This window comes from Schistocerca americana, chromosome X, assembly GCF_021461395.2.
Source record: "Schistocerca americana isolate TAMUIC-IGC-003095 chromosome X, iqSchAmer2.1, whole genome shotgun sequence".
NCBI lineage: Eukaryota > Metazoa > Arthropoda > Insecta > Orthoptera > Acrididae > Schistocerca > Schistocerca americana.
In genome coordinates, this window is record NC_060130.1 from 794,318,791 (window position 1) to 794,335,990 (window position 17,200).

The following is a 17,200-nucleotide window of genomic DNA, read 5'->3' on the forward strand; positions in this document are numbered from 1 at the left end:
CTCTGTCGTTACTCGTGATCTTGACAATTGCTTCTGCTGGGGTAGCGAGAAATTCGAGTATGAACAACACACTCGGTCGTAGCGCAAAGGGAAACGGCTAACGCAGTGAAGGAACTGCAATTAAAACTCCAAGTTTCGTAAATACAACTTAGTGAATACATTATTTCTTTCTTATAATATTTTCATCTCTGCATTTTCTTCCCCTCTTGCTCACAAACAGCGTTGCATCAGAAAGCAGCCACCCTTTTCGTTCGATGAGCATGTGCCTAGAAGCAAAATTTTTGTGTACTGTAGTCACACTCAGTTTACGAAGTTATTTTATGACTGTTTGCCGCGCAGGATTAGCAGAGCGGACTATGGCGCTGCAGTCATGGACTGTGCGGCTGGTCCCAGCGGAGGTTCGAGTCCTCCCTCGGGCATGGGTATTTGTGTTTGTCCTTAGGATAATTTAGGTTAAGTAGTGTGTAAGCTTAGGGACTGATGACCTTAGCAGTTAAGTCCCATAAGATTTCACACACATTTGAACATTTTTATGACTGTTTATGGGATATTCTTCAAGTCTGTGGCATTTGAGTAATGCTTCGTATCCTGCTGTTCTGCACTTAACGCCTCACAAGACTAAAATTATTGCTTTTAGCCATCATCTGAAATTAAAAATAGTGTTGTTGTATATTCGTTTTGTCGAATAGAGTTCCCTATCTCGTTCTGTTACCATTTAAAAATAATAATGCAAGTTTTCCGAAACGAGAAAGCAGCAAGACAAAAGCGTAGACGACAATATTGTGTCGATTCTTCCCATAATGGTCCAAGTCGAAAGTTGGTGGACAGTTTCATCGGTAAATAAGAATTGTTATTCAAATTATCGATGAAATCGAAGGAAAGCTTTTTCTAAAAACTGTTATCAAATTTTATTTTGCCCTTGAGTTCATCTTTTACAATTTCTTTAACACAATGTCTGACGATATGCTCGCTCCTTTGTCCGCATTTGAAGTTTTTAGCTTTATATGGAATCGAGATAACTTAATGAAGATAATGAGTCAAAGAAATCCTACAGGTTTTATTATTTTAGCATGCTACTGTTCAGAAACTATAATAATTTTGAAATAAACTAATGGACTCTCATTTCAGATGGTTGTAAGAGTCAACGAAAAATCTCCAGGAAAATCCAATAACATTGGTTTGGGCACCTCGTTCACCGTACATTAAAAAATTAAACAACCAGCAACTTGAAATTATCGCAGCTGGAACTACCCCTGCTTATTCCGAGTCTATTCAGTAGACAGTACGTCTCCTCAGTTAACTTTCTCAAAACGTCCTCAGTAGAGCGTAGCATTATGACAACAGTCGATTGTCAACGATCTCACGAGCAGTACACGCACAGTGGGACGTCGATGGCTAGCTGGACCAGATGTCTGTCTCACTGCACGTCATGGTTGCGAGTATGCGACGAGCTTACGAGTGAGTCTGAAGGCTAAGACAACTAGCTCTACTTTCAATTGCACTATTTGATGCTGTGCGGCTGGTCCCGGCGGAGGTTCGAGTCCTCCCTCGGGCATGGGTGTGTGTGTGTGTGTGTTTGTCCTTAGGATAGTTTAGGTTAAGTAGCGTGTAAGCTTAGGGACTGATGATCTTAGCAGTTAAGTCCCATAAGATTTCACACACATTTGAACATTTGAACTATTTGATGATGTCTTGAACTCTGCTGGAGGAACTTAGAATAAGGATTCTGTCATCATATCGACTCAGCGGCAGCCTGATCAGGAGACGTACCAGCCCAGCCATCGTACGTGAGAGAGTCCGCTGTACTCGCTAGTGCCTGGACCTGACCAACAAAGCACTTTACAAATTACATCTACAGCTGGCCAACCAGTTCAGTTCTTGGACGTGGGACTGGATTGACGGTGTCACATTGGTCATAGCAGACTCTCCACAAAGAAAGGCCACCGGGCACCAGACATCGAAATTCGATTGTATATCTGAGAGGCAACCTCATGATATTCTCTGAAAGACTATCATCAATATCACGGGCAAGCAGCTGAATGAGGGTGCGATGTCAGTTCTTAAGAAAGGACTGAATTTTGCACCCGCTACTAAATCTGCACCTGTCACGAATATAGTCAGTTCAGTTGAAAAGGCAGCAGCACGACTTCTTCGAGAAACAGTAAAAGAAGTATGTCGCGAAACCTGTCGTGCTCTCACGCAAACAAAATCTATGAAACCGAACATCTCTAGCAGGGGAAGGATAGACATAAGGGGACTAAGAGAATATCCTGAAACTGTGATCTTACCAGCCGATTAGAGCAACGAAACTGTGGTCCAATCTCACCAGAAGTACATGGAGAAAATGCGGGGCCTGTTAGAAGACGGTGCATATCGGAAGATCGACGCTGTCGCTGTCAAGAGGGTGGAGAGGAAGACCATGGCGCTTCTCAAAGAATCCGGCTTGCCAAACGAGGTTATTAGGAAGCTAAGACAAAGAGCATCAATTCCACCAAACCTTTGTGGACTGCCGAAGGTTCACAAGGATAGGGTAACTTTACGTCCCATTGTCAGCAACACTGGTGCTCTGACATACTCACGTCCTAAGAATTCAAAGGATTTGCTTGGCCATTACGTCGGGAAGTGCTCACATCACACTCGCAACTCACTGGATTTTGTTGGACGCCATAACAACTTCAAGCTTAAAGATACCGACGTCCTTGTGACTTTCGATGTCGTTTCCCTATTTACCAGAGTGCCTTTACAAGACTGCTTAGAACTTATTGGCCAGAAATTTGACGCAGAGACGACCAACCTCTTTAGGGACGTCTAGACGTTTGCATACTTTCTTTTCGACGGTGTCTACTACGAGCAAACGGGAGGAGTAGCCTAGGGGAGTCCTCTTTCACCAGTTGTCGCCAATATGTACATGGAATTTTTCGAGGCGAAAGCCCTGGAATCAGCACAGTGGAAACCTACCTGTTTCTTCCGGTATGCAGATCACACTTCCGTCATATGGCCACATGGAAGAGACAAGCTGAATGACTTCCTTACACGCCTCAATTCCTCACACCAGAACTTCAAATTCACCATGGTAGTCGAGGTGGAGGGAGCGCTCCCCTTTCTGGATGTCCTGGTTAGAAGAATAGAGGACGGCAATTTGGGCCGCGTGGTACTGATCCCACATGGTACACAAAACGAGTCAGATCGTTGTTGCAGAAGCAACGAAAAAAGGCGTGCCAAATTTAAAAGAACGCAAAATCTCCAACATGGCAAAGTTTTGCAGAAGTTCAAAATATAGCGCGTACTTCAATACCAGATGGTTTTAATCATTTCCACAACGAAATTTTGTCTCGAAATGTGGCAGAAAACCCAAAGAGATTCTGGTCATACATAAAGCACACCAGTGGCAAGACGCAATCAATGCCTTCACTGCGCGATAACAACGGTGAAGTCACTAATGACAGTGCCATTAAAGCACAGTTATTAAACACGGTTTTCCGAAACTCCTTCACCAAAGAAGACGAAGTAAATATTCCTGAATTCCAGTCAAGAACAACTGCCAAGATGAGAAACATAGAAGTAGATATCCTCGGTGTAACAAAGCAGCTTAAATCACTTAATAAAGGCAAGGCCTCCGCTCCAGTCATGTTCCTCTCAGAGTATGCTGATAAAACAGCTCCATATTTAGCTATTATATACAACCACTCGCTCGGAGAAAGATCCGTACCTAAAGACTGGAAAATTGCTAAAAGTCACACCAATACCCAAAAAGGGAAGTAGGAGTAATCCGCTGAATTACAGGCCTATATCACTAACGTCGATTTGCAGTAGGTTCAAAATGGTTCAAATGGCTCTGAGCACTATGGGACTTAACTTCTGAAGTCCTCAGTCCCCTAGAACTTAGAACTACTGAAACCTAACTAACCTAAGGACATCACACACATCGATGCCCGAGGCAGGATTCGAACCTGCTAGCATAGCGGTCGCGCTTCCAGATTGTAGCGCCTACAACCGCTCGGCCACCCGGGCCGGCCCTGGCCAACAGTCGTCTTGGACAGCTTTGGAATGGTTGACATGTCCCTGATGGCTTTGTCAGTCAGGTGAGATCCAGAGTGACTAGACCACATTCGAAGTCACTGACGTTCTGGATCACAGGGTCCAAGGTTCGATTCCTGGCCAGGTTGGGGATTTTCTCTGCCCAGGGACTAGGTGTTTGTACTGTCCTCATCATTTCATCATCGTCATCATCATCATCATTCGTGACAGTGGCAAGATTGGACTGCGTAAAAATTGGACTATGTAAAAATGGGGACTTTGTACAGGCGCTGATGACCGCGCAGTTGAGCGCCCCACAAACCAATCATCATCATCATCATCATCATCATCATCATCATCGAAGTCACTGAGTCCTACTGACCGACCGATTCTGCTGTTACTGCTTTTCTGCTCAAAACCCAATACTCCCCACCTCTCGTGGGTACTTCCGCATTACTAAGGTAAGGCCATATACTTTTGATCAGTGTATACAGTACATGCACTATAAGTGAAACAGCGTTGTGTGCTTTCTTGCTGGTGTTGCAACCTGAATGGGCAGCAGCCCCCGCGTGACGTACCTTGCAGCGCAGGGCGAGCAGCGGGAAGGCGACGAGCAGGTCCCCGACGCCGTGCGCGCGCCACGACGTGAGCGGCGGCGTCAGCAGCAGGTGCAGGTGGTGGCGCCGCAGGTGCGTCACGTGCTTCACTTCCTCCGCCAGGTCCTCCAACAGGCTCGCCGCTGCCACCACACCACACACTACACTCAGTTTGCGCGCCACGCTGCATTCTCGTGTTACAGGAACGGGGCTTGTTTCCTCGTGTCTTGCAGAGGCGGCATAAATAAGCTCACTGGACAAAATATTAGTTACCCCTTTGAAAGAGCTCACTGGTTCCATTTGGAGCGCTGTAGACGGTGTGGAATTGGTACGAGGCGGTCACGGGACTACCCCCGCCGACGTCAGTCATGACAGTGAAGAGGTGTGTATTTGCTAGTCGACTGTATAGAATCATTGCAAATATACAGGTCGACATACAGACGTGACAGGATGTACGAGGGGTGTTAAATAAGTAATGCAACACATTTTTTTCTCGGTCATTTTCGGTTGAAAATTGTGGAATTTGTTGTGGGACATGCAGTGAACAAAAGCACGGTGAGTCGTTGGGCGAGGCGTCTGTCACCATCGCAAGTGCCGACACACTCGTTCACTGTTGGTTTTCTCGCCGACTAACAGCGGACCATAAGGAGCAACGGAGGACCATCTGTGAGCAATTGCTTGCACGTTACAAAGCTGACCGTGACAATTTTTGTCGAAAGTCTTCGCAGGCGATGAAACGTGGGTTCATCACTTAGAACCGGAAACAGAACGGCAATTCATGGAGTGACGTCACACCTCTGAAGAAAAAGTTCGAATAAGCACACTCAGCCTGTCTTCTGGGAGCCTGAAGAGGTTATTCTGTTTGATGTCCTCTTTCATGATGCAACGATCATCTCTGAAATGTATTGGGCAACCCTTGGGAAACTGAAAAAAAAAGACTTCAGTGTACCCGTCACCACAGTGTGCGATTTGCAGGGGGGGGGGGATGGGGGGGATTTCCCCCCCTCTGCATCAGACCATCCCCTCCTCTGGTTTTTGTTTATGCATCCCAACCTGGGATGTTTATTTCCCATGCACTGGAGGAAAACTTTATAAATAATTTAAATTTGTAGAGCCGAACACTGAAAATTTTTAATAAGTCTTACTATTAATGTGTTTCAGTTTTCTATGATCAGAATAAGTACAACTTTTCGCAGATGTGCCTCTACCCGTATGTAAATGATTTTGTAAATAAGCTTTACCTATAATGTACTTTTCAAGATATAACAAGGGATGGCTTTTCTGATACTGCATACGCGTCAATAGTGAGTTTCGGCATTAACATCTATTTATAAATAGCTGTTTAACCATGGGTAACGCCACAGTCCAAGCTAGTAACATATATAATTCCACTGACCCCCTAAGACATTTCCTTCCCCCCCCGCCCCCACTGGTAAAAAGCACAAATCGCACCCTGCGTCACCACCAAAATGCAAACGAGCTTATCCTTCTCCATGACAACGCAAGGGCTCATAACGCAAGGGCTCATACAAGCCTGAGAACACGAGGAGCTCACAAAACTTCATTGGGCTGTTCTTCCTCATCCACCCTACAGCCTGGATGTCGCAACTTCGAAGTTCCGTCTGTTTGGCCCAATGAAGCATTACGTGGATGATGAGTAGGTTATTGCTGCAGCGATACGTTGACCCCGTCATCGACTAGCAGAATGGTGCCAAGCGGGTATACAGGGGGGCGTAAGGCGTCGCACTGAACGTAGATTACGTTGAAAAACAAGGTTTTGTAGCCAAAAGACTGGGGAATAATATGGTGTATTGGAATTCTGAATAAAAGCAACCTGTTTTCAGAAACAAATTGTGTTGCATTACTTATTGAACGCCTGTCGCAGAATGGAGCTATCGTCTTCGAAAGTATCCATGACCACAGCCTGAATGAAATTTGTTGGTGTATCGGCGGGGTTTGTCCAACGCGCCTGCAGGCAGTTGTGTGTCTCTTGCAACCGTGCAACACGGTGTAAGAGCAGTTGTCGTAAAAAGCTAACCAAGAGGGAACGGAGGGGAGTGTGACGCCTTGTCAGTGAAAATCACTGCCAAACATGACTAGAATTGCTACCGTGAGTGACCGTAGGACCATCTCAACCAGTTTCTGAGTGAACTTTGTGAAGGGAACTGCATGCAGTGAAAATTTGGGTAAAACTCAGAAAAAACATTTGTCATAGTAGCATATAGTGCTGCAGCTCTTCAATGGGCCAATTAACACAGAAACTGCACATTAGCTAACTCGAGACGTATAGTGCAGTCCAGAAAGTTGAGATTTTGCCACTTTTCAAATGATGCAAGGCATCGGGTGAACCTGCTGCCCAAAGAGGCGTTCAATTGGTGCTGTGTGGCGTGTGCAGTTCAGGTTTGAGATTGCTCTGTGATGTCTGGGGTTGTTTTTGAACGTGAAAATGAGCCAGGTTGTTTACATCAACATTCTCGTTCACCAGGTGTTGCTTTTTCTTCTACACGTTCATGATTAGTATGGTATGGACACTCCCGTATTTCAAGATGACCTCAGCCATGCTCACACGGCAGCACGTATGAGTTCTTGGTTTGAAGAGCAATGGGGCTTCCTATCGCACCTCGGTTGGTCTGTAAAATCTCCCGGTCTTAACAGCACAGAAAATATACTGTTAGAACTGTGGATGAAACGAAGCAGTTCACTGGGTGGTTATAATTAAAGTGAGGCTACTCACAGGGGTCCAGTGTGAGCTGTAATTATCGTATGGCAGAGAAACTTGGTAGATATGCTGATGCGTTAAAGCGGAACCGATCTACGCTGGAAAGAAAAGTCAGTTCCAATTTTGGCCACCAGGTGCAAATCTGGAGCTGTGAATGAGAGAAATACTTATAAAAATGTTTCCTTATGTAATAGATTAGGAATGGGACATGGGTAGGAAGGTCAGACAAGTGAGAACGCCATAATGTTGATTTTGTTACTAACCGTCGCTTACTCAACTTGTTCAATATGAGCACCGAGGGGGCGACGAGATGCTGCATCCGTAAAACAAAGTGATTAACATTTGCTCGCAGCATTTCCGATAGAATCTGACCAACGTGTTCCTGTGTACTAGCCTTCAGATCAGGTAGAGACCGCATGTGTCCCAGGTAAATCTGTTCTGTTAGATATACCCTGACCCAAAAGTCACATGGATTCACATCAGGTGATCTTCCTGCCATGCATTGTAAAGCCTCCGCAGATAACACATTTGTGGAAACTTACAATAAGCAGATCTTTCACTAGGCGAGCGACATGAGGTGTTGTCCCATCTTCAATGAAAACAATGGATTCCATGCAGCTGCGCTCTTCCAAAGTAGAAATCACACGCTGTACAAGGAGCTCTCGATTAATACGCTGACATCACGGGACACCTGACAGGCCTTCTGGGCGTATTATTTTCAAGGAAGAAGAGACTTATAACAAGGGTGCTTGTGAATCCACACCACACAATCACATATGGCGAGTACAATGGCTCTTCGTGCTGAACACGCTGTTTAACAGTAACCCAAATTCGGCAGTTTTGTGTAATCACTGCGCCCTGCAGTGTGCAATATGCCTCGTTACTCCATGGAATATTGCCCGGCTACATGCCATCAAATTAGATCCGCGCCAGAAACCGATGAGCACATTCCGAATGTTGCTGCGGATCATGAGGTTTCAGATGCTGCATAGTCTGGATCTTTTACGGGTACCAGTGTAAAGTAGACCAAAAAACTTTCCATGCTGCTGACCATAGGATGGACAATTCTCGTTACACTGGACGAACACTAACACTACCTCGGGCACATTCTGCATGGTGAGCAACTTCCTCAATAACTTCCACCGGGATAGAATACCTTCCTTTTCCTCGTGCTCACCCGTGTTTTAAATTTTCATTATCATCTTTTTTAAACCATTTAATGACATAGGGCCTCTCCTCAGACCATTCAGTTGGTGATACACTCTCAATGGAGCACTGTAATTGCTGCCGTTAACACAAAAAAGGTTCACTAATAGCGCACGGTCTCTCTTCTCTATAGCCATTCTGTTCACTCACGTTATGGCGTATCAATTGACAGCGTGGGTGTCATACGGTCATAAAAACAGTATACAACGCCATATTTGTACCTGGTGGCCAAATTTGGAACAACAGTTTTTCCGGCGAATATCGGCTCCGCATTAACGCACTACCATATCTATGAAGTTTCGCTTCCATACGAGAGTTACAGTCCACGCTGTAACTTCGTGAGCAGTAGCACTTCAATTATAATCACCCGGTAGATCTTTGCAATTTGGGAGCTCTACGGGATCTAATCACTAATGAGTAAGGTTAGCTGGGTACGACATACCGTTTCAATCTTGTGAGTTCTCTTTCTCGTCTAAGTGAAGCTGTCAAGACTAGAGGCGGTGTTACGCAGTATTGGCTTGATGTCTCCTAGGGTTGACTAATTATTTGTCCTGTGTGCTTATTAGTAACAATTAGGGGTATGAATGGTGTAATAATATCTACAACAGACAAGCAGCTATGGGAACGGAAACGTTGATGATATGAAGGAAATGATGGATGAATACTACCACTGTACCTCAGTCAGATTTCATCTCGAGAGTATGAATAACCTGACGCCCAGTTATATTGCAGACCGATAGCTCAAGGAGTTACCTGGAGAGGTCTCAATGGTCAATCGTCTCAGACGGTACAGCTTACCTATGCAGGCCTGCCCTCGTAACTGGAGGGCACGCAAATACTAGTTCGATTACCAACCTGCTTAAAGTTGCCTGATGTTCCCGCAAATCACGCAATGGGAATGTGGTTCCACGAAAAAAAGTTACGGACCAGTCAGTATCGCAGTCTCGTCAAATCTGAGCAAGTGTTCCGTCTCTAAGGACCTCGCTTTAGCTAGGGCTTTAAATTATAGTAATAAAAGGAAGAGATACACACACGTGCACACACAAAACACAGGTTTAATCTTATTCATTAGGTCTGAAATGACCTTGGCTGGGGTAAATGAGCCACACACTTTATGCTACATTTTCAGGTTCCAAGGATCTATTTTCAGATGGTTGGTCCTCATCATTTGGCTTTTGATGCTCTAACAGCAGTCGCATTTGCAGACTAAATTTTGGGAGTTGGGTTGCACTTGATTTTGCAAACAACACAGTCTGTTCTTATTGCCCAAACAGGTTTCAGCAGTTTCGTGCCATCATCAGGAGGAAATGTTTTATTCGGGTGTTAGACTCTAGAATGTTAGGTCTTGCAGGAATTTCTTTAAATGATTATACAGCAAGTCATATTTATTCTCGTTGTCTTCGTCCTTATATATATATGTATGTATGCTCATCTCTAGCAGATAGGCAGAGACATAGACCATATATAATTTTAGTGAACAGCATACATCTTAGGGCATTGTGCTTACAAGGTACGATTATATGAACCATCAGATCTGATCCGTTGATGATGGCACAAATGTGCTAGAACATGTTCGGAGCATAAGAAGAGATTATGTTGTTCATATAATCAGGTAGAATCAAATTTCCACACTACAGATGGATAGATTTTTAAAGTGTTTGCAAGTATCTTGTTATGTGTTGTCTTGGAAATGTTGATAACGAAACTGACATTGCGTGCAATATGTATTGTTAACTTCAGAGACACCCCTTAGCAATATGGAAACGTAAAAACAGCCCCAGAAACCTAAGTAATACCATATCGGCACAATGTAACATTATTACTCATCACAGCACGTAATACAAGGGCGCTATGAAGCACAAATAATACGCATGAACGAATCAAACACAGAAAATTTTTAAAGATGTTATTATGAAGCTGTGTACTACATTTAAAGGTATAACCTTTTACGTATTGCGGCACACGCTTTCTTGTTGATTTCAGAAATTAGATATCTGCATACATCTAACTAGCATTCTTGCTCTTTGTCTGAAATGGCTAAATGTAAGAGAAGTGCATAAAAAAAGTTGCTGTTAAAGTCATGTTTGCAAAATGTAGTTTTTTCATTCAGGAAATTTGCAGTCTGTTGTATTGTGCTGATTATGAAATTATCTTTGTTTCTGAAGCTATTTTACGTCGGCACATTTCCAAGGAATGCCCTTATCATTAACAGTAAGTTGCTTTTGTCTTATCTTTATATCTGCTTTATGTGGCGGCGTTCCTTTGTTAACACCAGACACAAGAAATCACGCAAGATTGGGTAAATTTTGCAAAAATCAAAGCAACCGAAGTTAGGCTCACAAGATCTAAAATGTTAGCGTACACAATATCAAATGAAACTATAATGACTGTAAAAGGAATTTGGAGATACATTCATCTGCGACATATAAAATTAAACAGAACTGAACACTATTCGTACTCGGCCAGAGTCGGTTTCAAAGTTAGATTCAGTCGTACTAATTCAGGTTCCTGTTACCAAAATAAAAACAAATAGCATCTACTGCAGGATTAAATGAGATGTGGACTCCGTTGCTATCCTGAAGGGATGTCGCAATAGATATTACAGTAGCGGCCATATTCGCGTAGGTAGTTAGCTTACCAATCAACACATGTCCTAGAATTTGCACTAGACATCATGTCACGTTACGTCAATTCGCTTAGCCCAGTACCGAACGGTAAAAGTGAAATTTTGAGATACTATCCACGATACAAAGAGTCGGGGCCGGCCGGAGTGGCCGTGCGGTCCTAGGCGCTACAGTCTGGAGCCGAGCGACCGCTACGGTCGCAGGTTCGAATCCTGCCTCGGGCAGGTTAGTTAGGTTTAACTAGTTCTAAGTTCTAGGCGACTGATGACCTCAGCAGTTAAGTCGCATAGTGCTCAGAGCCATTTTGAACAAAAAGTCGGAGTATAGTATCGAACTTGATGAACTAACAACAATAAAGTTTATTCATGATCAACACAAGCTTCATAACGGATGTTCTTGATCAGTTTTGCGTAGGAAAGTGCTGAGAAGTGAAATAATATTTCAGAACATCGACATTTCTTCGCTAGTGAAAATATATGGATACAAACACATCAATCAATAAATAAGGGAATAAATAGAGCTTGTTTACCTTATACCTTATCCATTATGTTTTTTCCTTACATACCAAACAACGTCATAAACAAATGCATTTTCTCCTTCAATAGAGCTGAGTTTTTCTCACGAAAAACGTAATTTAATGAAAATTGATTCATCAACTTATGTTCTTATTTACACATACTGTAGGTGTCAGCTATATTCTATTATTGTAAAACCTAAATAATTTTTCGTTTTCAGATATCTGGCCTCGCTTATGGAAGAAAAAACTCAATGGAAATATTATCCAAGTCGTCATGGAACATCTGGAATTTGTCACGAAAATGAAAGTCATATAACAAAATAAAGACTAAAAAGATACAAAAACGCGAGTGTGCATGTTGAAAATAGGTTAACGTCTGATGTAAGCAGACTACTACACAGTTCCCCCAACGCTCGTCTTGTATTGTCAAAGATTTATTTTATAAGGAGCATTGGACTTGTGCTCCTCGATTCTGATCTAGAAATGGGACGCAACTTTCGACATGTTACAAAATCTCTACGTCCTCACTCTCTACAATTTGTATGGCAGACTTTCAAACTTTTTGGAAGCAATATAAAGTACATCCAAACAATGAGCAAACGTAATGTGGCTTTGCAGTAGACACCACACTTCTACATCGCGAAGAGAGTACTTTCTCGAACCGCTGGAACACCATCAATGTCCAGCACCTGCGAGCTGCTTACAGTTTTAAAGAAGAACGATGGAGCCTACCATAGGACGCTACTGATATGCGATATTATTATTATTATTATCATTAATTTAAAGGTTACCATTTTTATTGTTACAAAAGTAGGTAAAAGTAAGATAAATTTCCGCATTCTGTCCCTGACGGGCCAATCGGGACCGGCTGAATGCCATGTCATCCTCTGTCGCTGGCGCCATCAGATGTGGTATGCAGCGACATGTGTTCAACACACCTCTCTCCCAGTCGTTGCCTAGTCTCTTGGCCTTGGAAATGCTACTAATCGGCCATGTAGCTCCTCAGTTGGCCTCATGAGGCCGAGCGCACTCCGTAGTAGTATTCCTCCCAAGGAAAAATCCAAGCCAGTGCCGGGAATCGAACACAGATCCCTCACCTACAGCGGCGAACTGTTAACGACAATCACAGCTCATGAACTGGCCCAGTAGTTTGTTTACAGTGAACGTATAAATAAAGTGTTGTAAAAAAATAGAAACTTCACCTGAAGGTTATTGTAAGACGACTTTTTGTGATTTTCGTAATATTCTAACTCAATACCAATGTCTCGAGTCAATGTATTTAGCTTTTAATAATCAGTCATATTCCGAAAAAAACTGTTTACAATGGTTTGCTAAATTCCGTCGTGGTTATGCTGCAGTCAGTGGTGAATTACGAGAAGGTTAACGAGAAACGCCTGTTTTTCCAAAAAGCATACAAACTGTGCGCAGCATGATTAAAGAGAATCGTCATGTGATTTATCACGAGATAAATGTAACATTAGCCTTATCGAAAGGTGAAGTACATTCGATTTTGCATGAAGACTTATCTGCGAAAAAGATCTGTTCTGATAGATTCTACTCAGTTTGACAGAAGCTCAAAAGTAGACTCGTGTCAGATGGTGCTAGCTAGGATTTGCTCAAAAAACTCGAGCGAGAAAATACAAAAGTCATATACAACAAATAACAGGCAACATAAACTTACGTATACTTCCTGACAAAAAAAGAAGAAAACTGTACCTCCTAGAAGGCACCGTCAAATGTCAGTATAGCATCCTACACGAACACATCATCGGTGGGTGTGTAAATGGTTACAGTTCTAATTCTGTGACAGATAGAACGGCCACCAGAGAGCATTAGTGTTGTTCCTGTTCATTGATATTACCAGGATTGGTAGGCTATATAAGAGGCGAAGAACGTCAGATGTTGAGTGATCATTGTGAAGGAAACGGAGACATACTCGTGTGAGAAAGCGTTATCATCTGACAAGGTTTGAAAGGGGCTTCATTGTGGATCTTCGTTTGGACGGCTTGTCGAATCATGCAATTTCCAAATTTGTGGGCCATTCGGGTGTGCCAATGACCCGATTTCGGACCGCTCAGGAACTTGAGGGCAGATGTATTTGTTGTCAAGGTTCTAGCTGATCCCGTCTGACCATCCCAATGGAGGGTCGCCGTATTGTGCACCAGGCATATCGTAGCCCCTTCACATCTGCGCTTGCCGTTCGATAACAAGTAATGGGTTCCTTACAACATTCTGTCTCATCCCGCACCATCGGTCGGATACCAACAGCAGTCGGTCTAAGGAATTACCGTCCCACGCGTAGGCTGCCGTTAACGCCGCAACACAAACGGCTGCGTTTCGATTGGTGCCGTGGTCGGGAAGCATGTCTGATGGTGAACTTAATCACATTTTGTTCAGAAATGAATAACGATTCTGCAGTTCCCCGGATGACAATCGTCGGAGATTATGGCGGCGACCTGGGAGAGGTCCCATTCTTTCAATGTTTTGGAGAGGTGCAGCGGTGTTGTGGTTGTTGTTGTTGTTGTTGTTGTGGTCTTCAGTCCTGAGACTGGTTTGATGCAGCTTTCCATGCTACTCTATCCTGTGCAAGCTTTTTCATCTCCCAGTACCTACTGCAACCTACATCCTTCTGAATCTGCTTAGTGTATTAATCTCTTGGTCTCCCTCTACGATTTTTACCCTCCACGCTGCCCTACAATGCTAAATTGGTGATCCCTTGATGCCTCAGAAGATGTCCTACCAACCGATCCCTTCTTCTGGTCAAGTTGTGCCACAAACTTCTCTTATCTCCAGTCCTATTCAATACTTCCTCATTAGTTATGTGATCTACCCATCTAATCTTCAGCATTCTTCTGTAGCACCACATTTCGAAAGCTTCTATTCTCTTCTTGTCCAAACTATTTATCGTCCATGTTTCACTTCCATACATGGTTACACTCCATACAAATACTTTCAGAAACGACTTCCTGACACTTAAATCAATACTCGATGTTAACAAATTTCTCTTCTTCAGAAACGCTTTCCTTCCCATTGCCAGTCTACATTTTATATCCTCTCTACTTCGACCATCATCAGTTATTTTACTCCCCAAATAGCAAAACTCCTTTACTACTTTAAGTGTCCCATTTCCTAATCTAATTCCCTCAGCATCACCCGACTTAATTAGACTACATTCCATTATCCTTGGTTTGCTTTTGTTGATGTTCATCTTATATCCTGCTTTCAAGACACTGTCCATTCCACTCAACTGCTCTTCCAAGTCCTTTACTGCTTGCTCAATATACAGATTGAACAACATCGGGGAGAGGCTACAACCCTGTCTTACTCCCTTCCCAACCACCGCTTCCCTTTCATGGCCCTCGACTCTTATAACTGCCATCTGGTTTCTGTACAAACTGTAAATAGCCTTTCGCTCCCTGTATTTTACCCCTGCCACCTTCACAATTTGAAAGAGAGTATTCCAGTCAACATTGTCAAAAGCTTTCTCTAAGTCTACAAATGCTAGAAACGTAGGTTTGCCTTTCCTTAATCTTTCTTCTAAGATAAGTCGTAAGGTCAGTATTGCCTCACGTGTTCCAGTTTTTCTACGGAATCCAAACTGATCTTCCCCGAGGTTGGCTTCTACTAGTTTTTTCCATTCGTCTGTAAAGCATTCGTGTTAGTATTTTGCAGCTGTGACTTATTAAACTGATAGTTCGGTAATTTTCACATCTGTCAACACCTGCTTTCTTTGGGATAGGAATTATTATATTCTTCTTGAAGTCTGAGGGTATTTCGCCTGTTTCATACATCTTGCTCACCAGATGGTAGAGTTTTGTCAGGACTGGCTCTCCCAAGGCCATCAGTAGTTCTAATGGAATGTTGTCTACTCCCGGGGCCTTGTTTCGACTCAGGTCTTTCAGTGCTCTGTCAAACTCTTCACGCAGTATCGTATCTCCCATTTCATCTTCATCTACATCCTCTTCCATTTCCATAATATTGTCCTCAAGTACATCGCCCTTGTATAGACCCTCTATATACTCCTTCCACCTTTCTGCTTTCCCTTCTTTGCTTAGAACTGGGTTTCCATCTGAGCTCTTGATATTCATACAAGTCGTTCTCTTATCTCCAAAGGTCTCATTAATTTTCCTGTAGGCAGTATCTATCTTACCCCTAGTGAGATAAGCCTCTACATCCTTACATTTGTCCCCTAGCCATCCCTGCTTAGCCATTTTGCACATCCTGTCGATCTCAGTTTTGAGACGTTTGTATTCCTTTTTGCCTGCTTCATTTACTGCATTTTTATATTTTCTCCTTTCATCAATTAAATTCAATATTTCTTCTGTTACCCAAGGATTTCTACTAGCCCTCGTCTTTTTACCTACTTGATCCTCTGCTGCCTTCGCTACTTCATCCCACAAAGCTGCCCATTCTTCTTCTACTGTATTTCTTTCCCCCATTCCTGTCAATTGTTCCCTTATGCTCTCCCTGAAACTCTGTACAACCTCTGGTTCTTTCAGTTTATCCAGGTCCCATCTCCTTAAATTCCCACCTTATTGTAGTTTCTTCAATTTTAATCTACAGGTCATAACCAATAGATTGTGGTCAGAGTCCACATCTGCCCCTGGAAATGTCTTACAATTTAAAACCTGGTCCCTAAATCTCTGTCTTACCATTATATAATCTATCTGATACCTTTTAGTATCTCCAGGGTTCTTCCATGTATACAACCTTCTTTCATGATTCTTAAACCAAGTGTTAGCTATGATTATGTTGTGCTCTGTGCAAAATTCTACCAGGCGGCTTCCTCTCATTTCTTAGCCCCAATCCATATTCACCTACTATGTTTCCTTCTCTCCCTTTTCCTATACTCGAATTCCAGTCACCCATGACTATTAAATTTTCGTCTCCCTTCACAATCTGAATAATTTCTTTTATTTCATCATACATTTCTTCAATTTCTTCGTCATCTGCAGAGCTTGTTGGCATATAAACTTGTACTACTGTAGTAGGTGTGGGCTTCGTATCTATCTTGGCCACAATAATGCGTTCACTATGCTGTTTGTAGTAGCTTACCCGCATTCCTATTTTCCTATTCATTATTAAACCTACTCCTGCATTACCCCTATTTGATTTTGTGTTTATAACCCTGTAGTCACCTGACCAAAAGTCTTGTTCCTCCTGCCACCGAACTTCACTAATTCCCACTATATCTAACTTCAACCTATCCATTTGCCTTTTTAAATTTTCTAACCTACCTGCCCGATTAAGGGATCTGACATTCCACGCTCCGATCCGTAGAACGCCAGTTTTCTTTCTCCTGATAATGACATCCTCTTGAGTAGTCCCCGCCCGGAGATCCGAATGGGGGACTATTTTACCTCCGGAATATTTTACCCAAGAGGACGCCATCATCATTTAATCATACAGTAAAGCTGCATGCCCTCGGGAAAAATTACGACTGTAGTTTCCCCTTGCTTTCAGCCGTTCGCAGTACCAGCACAGCAAGGCCGTTTTGGTTATTGTTACAAGGCCAGATCAG

The 17,200-nt window shown here is 43.1% G+C and overlaps 1 protein-coding gene across 2 annotated transcripts in view; it reads right to left on the reverse strand.

Annotated features, from left to right (window-relative positions):
* LOC124555088 (EIN3-binding F-box protein 1-like) overlaps positions 1-17,200 on the reverse strand; it is a 577,244-nt gene that overhangs the window by 288,070 nt on the left and 271,974 nt on the right. The window contains exon 2 of one of the 2 annotated variants that reach the window (XM_047128883.1): positions 4,596-4,756. The exons of the other annotated variant lie outside the window; for it this stretch is intronic. Coding sequence (XP_046984839.1) covers positions 4,596-4,756 — 161 coding nt within the window. The remainder of the gene's footprint in view (positions 1-4,595; positions 4,757-17,200) is intronic. 2 annotated transcript variants of the gene reach the window in all.